Below are 7,367 nucleotides of genomic sequence, written 5' to 3'. Positions count from 1 at the left end.
ACTGGAGTAGCTCAGCCTCCCCCAGTGGAGCAGTGGGAATCAGCCTGGAGGAAGTGACCTCGTTACAGAGGACTTTTCCCTCCGAGCCTGCATCTCTGGAAGTTCCTCTCCCCCGGGTGCAATTACCCTGTGTGGGGAGCTGGCTGCACCCCGGGCTCTTGGGCTCTGGGGGGAGATAGTTGCAAGGCTGCTTTCAGGGTGGGGAGCTGGTGGCAGCTGTGGCCACACTGCTCCCCTCTGCATCCCCTGGTCCTTGGGCAGCTGGGCTGCTGCTGTTCCTCTTGTGCAGCTCCTGCGTGGAGCTGCTTGCCTGCCTTGAGAGGTTGAGCAGGGCTTGAGGGACAGACCTCATGGCTTTGGTGGGGCTGGTCGAGTGAAATCACGATTTGGGGGGAAGAAGTGCTTCTCCCCGATGTGTCTGCGATGCCCTCAGGACCACTAGCCCTGCCAGCAAGGGTTAAACGCGCCCAGGGTATGCCCCCAGCCCCTGGCTGGGGGTCTCCGTGGTGGTTCGCAGCTGCGTTTTGCTCTCCTGGCTTTGTTGTGAGCTCGCACAGCCCAGCATGCTGCAGTGAGGGGAGGGCCCTGGCTGCCCTGCCTCCCGCCCGCCCCCTCCCCTGAGCCTGAGCTTTGTCGTCCTTCATCACAGCACTGCTGCCCTGCTGCCTCCCGGGACGGGCCCTGCGGGCGACAGCTCCTTTAGCCCTAGGGAGATGCAGGATGCTCTGCCCTTGCCTTGCCCCCATCCCTGTGCCCCGCTCCCTAAGTCCCTCTGTGCTGGTCCAGGTGATCTCAAATCCACCTCCAAGCAAAAGCTGTGGGGTCCTACTTGCTTTCTGGGGACCAGAGCCTGACACCCCAAACATGGATCTAGTGGAGGTGACCACCAGCCTTGGGCATGAGGTCTCACGGGCACTAAACTGCTTGCCCGACCATTACCACTGGGTGCCCAGCAGAGGGTCCTGGCCATGCTGGTGGCCCCCACACCCCTCACTGGTGCCAGGAGGGCTGAGCAGGGGGCACCAGGTCCAGCAGCTGGTGTTGGAGCCGGGGAGAAAGGCAGGTTGCTGGGAAACATCCCTCTTGAGCTCCGATAAAAATAGCTCCATCTTCAAGGCGAGAGGACCGGCTGCGCTGCCGGCACCGGGGCCGTGCCTGCACCCGCCCGGGGCTCCCACCGCGGACAGGCTGTGCCGGCCCGGCAGGGGCTGCGGCCCCCACCCCCTGGCCCTGCACCTCCCTGGTGACACAGTGCAGGAGGACCGTGGAGGGTGGGCTCTGGGAATGCTCTGGGGTTGCCCATCTCTGCCCTCCTTCACCCCCAAGCTGGGATCAGAAGTGTGTGAGACATGAATTGGGGTTGAGCAGGGAAGGTGTGGGGGCTCCTCTGTGCCCCCCCTGCCCCACTCCCTCCTTTTCCCCTGCCCCTCTGTCTCATTTCTTTGGGTTTATCCTCAGGGAAAGGGGGTGGAAGGAAAATCAGTGGGTCTGAGCCCAGTGGGTGCAGATGTGGGGGGCTTCCCTGTCAGGGTTTTACTGCCCCTCCACAGCCAGGCTGGGTGGGTCAGGGGGGAGCAGCCTGCCCTGGGGTGTGCAGCCCCCCTGGCCCTCCCCAGCAGCCATGGAGGGGTCACTCCTCTCCACGGCACCACCACGAGCACTGTGCCTGTCCCCAGCATGGGGAGCAGGGGGCAGGGGGGGCAGGACTTCACCCCCTCCCTCCTTCTTGGCCAGGCTTTGAATTTGGTGCTCAGGGGGATTCACACCCCCGGCAGCCTGGTGGGGAAGGGGGAGGGGGACACACATGGACCCCAATCCCAGTCCCCTGCCACCCCTCCAGTTTGGGGCAGGATTTTTGTCCCTGAGGACCAAGGCTGCACCTGATGTGGTTCCCCAAGGGATGCAGTCAGCGGTGGTGCCACGGTGGGACGTGCCCCCCGGGGTCTGGGGTGGTGGGGGGCTGCGGGCAGGCCCCAGCAGAGCGGCCAGGCTGGCTCAGGAGGTGGTGAGGATGCTGCTGGGGCTGATCATTCACAGCTTCCCTCGCCACGATTGGCTCCGCGCAGCCGAACGCAGCTGAGGGCCTCGCAGCAGGAGGAGACTCCGTGGCCATAAAAGCTGGGTGGGAGCTGGCGGGTGCGGAGTCCGACCCTGGGCATCGCCGTGGGGCCATCAACCGGCCTGGCCTCGCCCCCACCATCAATGACCGGCTCAGCCTGACGCCCCCAGGGAGACACCCACCGCCCACCACCCACCGCGCACGTCCTGACCCGGCGCAGCGGGGGCTTGGTGGCACAGGCAGCAGTGGCAGGTAGGGCTGCTGGGGTCACCATCCCCTGGGCACAGCTGGGGTTTGGCTCCTGCTCGCCAAAGAGTGGCCTCTGTGCCGAGGGGGGCTCATGGGTGGGCTTCTGGTGTCGTTCTGGGGGGCTCCTGCCTGGCCACAGGTGATCCTCTCACCCCTCGAGTGGTTCCGTAGCCCCCGAACCACTGTCTAGGGTCTTCCCTGGGGCTCATTTTGACGCTGGTGCCACGTCTGCCACCCCGGCAGCAGAGACTCTTAGGGCTTGGAGGGGCAAAGGGAGTTGGGGGAGAGGATGGTGGGGAGGTTTCTTCCTCCCCCCACCTTGGCTCAAGTGGCCACAGGGCTGAAGTTTGCTGTGGTTCTATCCCAAGAGTCGTTGGCTTTGTCAAGAAGCTTTGTCCCAAAGCACTTCCAGGTCTTTTTCCAAAGTGAGGATAGGAACTGCTGGAAGGTGGCTCCTTCTCCATCAGAATTCCCTGCAGGGTCCCAATCTGCTTGAGCTGGACCTGTGTGGGAGGAGAGCTCTGCCTGGGAGAGCTCTTCACATCCCTGGCTAGGAAGAACCTCAGCTTCCTGCTGCCAGGGGCTCGGTCTCTGCTGTCCGGCACACACGGTCCCCATCCCTGTCCCTCCTTGCCTCACCCAGTCTCTAACTGGTCCAGGGTGCAGCTGGAGCCTTCTCTCAGCAAAGTCAGGGCGCCCAAAACTCAGGTGGAAAGGAGGCAGGGGAGGAGGGGACCCTGCAAATGCCTGGCACAGGTAGGATGTGCGGAGGGTGCCGCAGCAGCCGGGACCCACCGCGGGCATTGCCAGATGCTGCCGCGATCCTGTCGAGGAATTTCTGCGGGAGGGACGGATCCAGAGCCTCGGGGCTCCTCCAGGTAACGCAGGACCCAGCTCTGATGCCGCTTTTCTCCTCCTCCTCCCCTCTGTGTGCTTCTCCTTCTCGTTTTTGTCTAAGCCTTTTGTTTTCCTCCCCTTTTCCCGCCCCAGTTTTACCAGCGGCAGGACTGGCACTGCCTGGACAAGGTGCACTTGCAGCGGGGTGTCCCAGGGTGCAGAGGCACGGAGGGCTCTGAGCCTTGCTTGTGCCCCGAGCGCTGCAGCTCTCCTGAAGCCCTCCAGCGGGGCTGGGTGCCGGGTGCCAGGGGCGGGACGCGTTCAAAATGCCAGGGGACAGGGCTGCGGAGTGCCAGTCTGTGGTGAACAGTGCCAGCACGGTCCCTGCGTGCTGCTCTGGCGACATCCATGGGGCTGCTGGCAGCAAGAGAAGCGCGGCAGGGACAGCGGATGGGAAGTAGAGGGAGAAAGAGGCGGAGGGAAAGGTTCCCAGTGGGGCTACTGGGAGGCAGCTGGTGCTCGTTCCTGGGAGTTTCCTTCCCCCTGGCGCTGCGGCTGGCACTCACCTGCGCAGCTGGCGAGTCCTCGGAGCTCCCTTGGCGGCACTAAGGCGGCAGCAAGGACCGGCCGAGGTCTTGCCGTGCCCAGCCTGGGCACTGCCCGGCTGCCGGGGCGGGTCGAGGGGGTGCTGCCTGGTGCGCGGTGCCAGGCGAGGAATGCAGACGCAGCCTGGCAGACGGTGGTGCAGATAATTCAAATTAAACTTTAATCTAGCGTGAATTAATACTGGGGCATTAACATTTCCTCATCAGCAGCAATTACAGTGCATTAGCAGATCCTGCAGGAGAAGACAATAGTCTCTAGAATGCGTCATTAACGTGTAACAGATCCCTCTGGGTCATGCCTCCCCACCTCAGATACGAGCAGCCGAGGAGGCAGGCGGGTGCCCCCTGCCAGCTCACCCCTTCGGGGCTCAGCTCTGGCTCCCAGGGCCAGCGTGGTTCAGGTGGCACCGCGACCCCGCGGGCATCGCAGCTGAGGACAGTTGCGGCCCCTCCTAACCTCACCTGGGGGGTTCTGGAGTGGCTCAGCCCCTCCCTGGCATCGTCCTCGGAGGTGAGAGGCTCTGGCACAGCTCCTGGCAGGCTGAAGGACGGTGACCATGGCTTGCAGGTAGGTTTGGACCTGAAATCCAACTTCTTCTGTGGGCACTGCAGCAGGGGACAGCGGCAACCCCTCCAACCTCACCTGGGGGGGTTGTGGAACGGCTCAGCCTGTCTTCCAGCCATTGCATGGCACGTTCAGCCCTCCCTGGCATCGTCCTTGGAGGTGAGAGGCTCTGGCACGGCCCCTGGCAGCCTGAAGGGTGGTGACCGTGGCTTGCAGGGGACCTTGGACCTGAAATCCTCCATTCTCCTGCTGCACCAGCCCAGCAGTCATGGCAGGTGGGCTGGAGAGGAGCTGGAGTGCAGCAGAGTGGGCTGAGTCCACACCAGGTGATGGCAGCTCCCCCATCCCCTTCCTCCCAGGGCTTCTCTTCCCCAAGGCCAAGGGGGAGAGCTGGTGAATCATCCCTGTGGCACCACACAGCCAGCACAGCGCTGCAGGGAGCTCCAGGCTGGAGAGAAAAAGGGGGTGGAGAGATGGGGTGGGATGGGATGGTGGTCCCCACCTTGGAGGCCCTAGGAGCCTGACCTCAGGACTTGTGCCAAGGAGCAGGCTGCAGCCAGGGTAAGGGATTGCAGTGTCCCCACCAGTCACTGCTGTGCCCTTCCCTCCCTGCATGGCACCCAGGAGCAGCAGGCACAGGCAGGAGGTGAGTTGCATGGGCACAGGTCCCCAGAAGCAGCCAGGCAGGTGGAAACAGTTGGTGCCCCTCACCGAGGGTGCCCGCGGGGCGAGGATGGACTCCCTGGGGCTGGCACAGGCTGGGTGACAGGTTGTGTGCTGTCTCACCGTCCCCAGGCAGTGGCTGCAGGGTGAGATGGCTCGGCAGGCGCTGGCACTGGCACTTTGCCTCTCTCTGGCCGTGATGGCATCCACTGACTGCGTGACCCAGTGCTCCCTCTGCGTGGCACAGACACCCACCCCCGAGACCAGCAGCTGGCCCCTGGTGAGTGCTGGGGGTGTTGGCAGTGGGTCCACCACGGGTGCCAGTGCACGTTTGGCCGAGCTGGGTGGTGGTCGTGGGCACCCCACGGTGCTGGAAATGCCCAAGCTTCGTCTCCTTGCTGAGCTTGGCAGCTTGGTGGGCACAGGTTCCTGGGGTCTGGGGCGGGAGGAAGGCAGAGGGCTCACCTCAAGCAGCGGGGCGATGCCAGCGGGCACCCTGGCTGCCGTCTTGCAGATGTGCCTGCGGGAATGCCAGGGCTCCTCACCGCCCGGGCCCGAGTGGGAGACCTGCAGGAAGGCACTGGCGCTGCTGGCCCCGCTGGTGGCCCTGGCCGAAGGGACAGACCCGGCCCCTCGGGAGGCGGAGGAGGAGAAGGCAGAGCCGGAGCTGGGCGCCGGAGGGCTGGCTCCGCTGCCGGCCAAGCGCTACGGAGGCTTCATGAAGAAGATGTCCAAGGGGAAGCTGCTCGCCCTGCTCCGGGAGAACGCCCACACCAAGGGGGGCCTCAGCAAGAAGTTTGGGGGCTTCGGGCGCAAGCCGGGGGAGCGGGCAGCCCCCGAGGACTACCCGGAGCCAGAGCCGGCAGGAGATGGAGCCGAGGAGCCCACGGGCGCCGGGGGGCAGGAGCTGGCCGAGCTGCACAAGCGCTACGGGGGCTTCATGCGCCGCATCCGGCCCAAGCTCAAGTGGGACAATCAGAAGCGCTACGGAGGCTTCCTGCGGCGCCAGTTCAAGGTGACCACACGCTCGGACGAGGACCCCAGCGCCTACTCAGGGGAGGTCTTGGACCTATAGAGCCCGGCGTGGGATGGGCAACACCACGCTCCCCACGCCGCTGTCCCCCCCCAGCCCCATTCCCTGCCCAGCGCGGTGCCACCCCTGCCTCACCTCCCCCAGGGGACCACAGGTCCCCATCCCCAGTTGCCCCTCTCGGGTTCACCTGTCCTCCCTTAGGGACCTCGTGCATCAAAGGGACAGTGCCACCCCTCCAGCTTCTGGTGGGGGGGCTGCAAGTCCAGCCCCACGGCTCCTGGGGGCAAAGGGAGGGGAACAGGGAGCCTCCCCCCAGCTGATGCACTGGTCTCTGAGCACTGGGAAGGAGGAGCTGGGGCGGGATCGGGCCCTCTGGGCTGGTGGATGGCTCAGGCAGCCATGGGGAGGGGTGACAGGGCAGGGCTGGCACTGCAGCACTGTCACCAGAGCAGGCAGCCAGCTCAGCACCACCCCGCTGCCATTCCTCATGTCCCACCCCTCCCAGCACCCCCCTGGTGCCCGTGGGCTTTCCCCTCCGAAAAGGACCCCAGAGCAGGATCAGACCCATGCCCTGGACCCTGCTTCCCCTGCAGCCAATAAAAGGCAGATGCCAATGAATCTGTGCCAGGTGCTGTACATTCTCCATGGGGCAAACCCTGTGCCCTGGGTGCCAGGGGAGATGTGGCACCCCATGGACCCCTCCACGGCCAAGCAAAGGGCAGGGCAGGGCTGTTCAGCCTGACCTGGCTGGGGATCCCCAGCAGCACCCAGGGGAAGTTGCCTCAGGCAGTGTGGCAGAGGGGAAGGGGCATCCCTGCCAAGGGCAGTGCCCCCACTGTCCCCTTCCCACTTTGAGGATGCTGCCAAGCTAGCAGCAGCAGCTTGGTGCTGAGTGAAGCCCAGGCTGGCAGCAAGGTCCCTCCTGAACTTCTTAACAGCATCATCCTCCCTGGGGTTGGGCACCAGGGGAAGCCTCCTGGCCCTGGTGGCACACAGTGTCAGACACAGCTGAGGCACCAGCTCCAGGGTGAGCAGGAGGGGACGTCACTGAAGAGCACTGGCACACTCAGCTCACCCCTGGCACCCCAGTGCCAATTTGGCCACCCCTGGGGTGCTCCTAAAGCTGGAGCAGGGCTGTACAGGGACAGCTGGCCAGACCCTGTCCCCTCCCTCCTCTACCCTGAGAGAAGCAGCAGCACAGCCCCCATCCGGGCTCAGCCTCCTGCTGCCTTCCCTCCTTCTCTTCCCTCTCTGCAGGGCTGTGCAGGATGAGGCCCTGCAGGGAGGAGGAGGCAGGCAGGCCCCCAGCCTGCAGCCCCAGGGCAGGTGCCAAGGGGCCAGCCCTGAGCAGGGGGA

The 7,367-nt window shown here is 64.9% G+C and overlaps 1 protein-coding gene across 3 annotated transcripts; it reads left to right on the top strand.

Moving 5' to 3' along the window:
• Positions 1-2,229: 2,229 nt before the first annotated feature.
• PDYN (prodynorphin) lies at positions 2,230-6,617 on the top strand. Of its 3 annotated transcripts, none has more exons than XM_068150299.1 (3): positions 2,230-4,318; positions 5,111-5,258; positions 5,493-6,617. In XM_068150299.1, the coding sequence occupies exons 1-3, from the start codon at positions 4,308-4,310 to the stop codon at positions 6,051-6,053; spliced, it is 720 nt and encodes a 239-aa protein (XP_068006400.1). In that variant the 5' UTR covers positions 2,230-4,307; the 3' UTR covers positions 6,054-6,617. The 3 variants fall into 3 exon arrangements, with proteins under 3 accessions (XP_068006400.1, XP_068006401.1, XP_068006402.1); XM_068150300.1 differs by having other exon boundaries at positions 2,237-2,311; XM_068150301.1 differs by lacking the exon at positions 2,230-4,318 and adding an exon at positions 4,937-4,961.
• Positions 6,618-7,367: the final 750 nt, after the last annotated feature.

Source organism: Melanerpes formicivorus, unplaced genomic scaffold (assembly GCF_026170545.1).
Source record: "Melanerpes formicivorus ecotype bairdi unplaced genomic scaffold, bMelFor1.0.p_v2 SCAF_19, whole genome shotgun sequence".
NCBI lineage: Eukaryota > Metazoa > Chordata > Aves > Piciformes > Picidae > Melanerpes > Melanerpes formicivorus.
The sequence above is the reverse complement of the archived record's forward strand: the minus strand, read 5'-3'. Positions and strand labels throughout refer to the sequence as shown.

What these genes read in the sequence shown, in the direction of transcription:
- PDYN (XM_068150299.1), top strand. An exon ending in AGACCAGCAGCTGGCCCCTG is followed by an intron (nt 5,259 to 5,492) that starts GTGAGTGCTGGG and finishes GCCGTCTTGCAG; the next exon opens with ATGTGCCTGCGGGAATGCCA.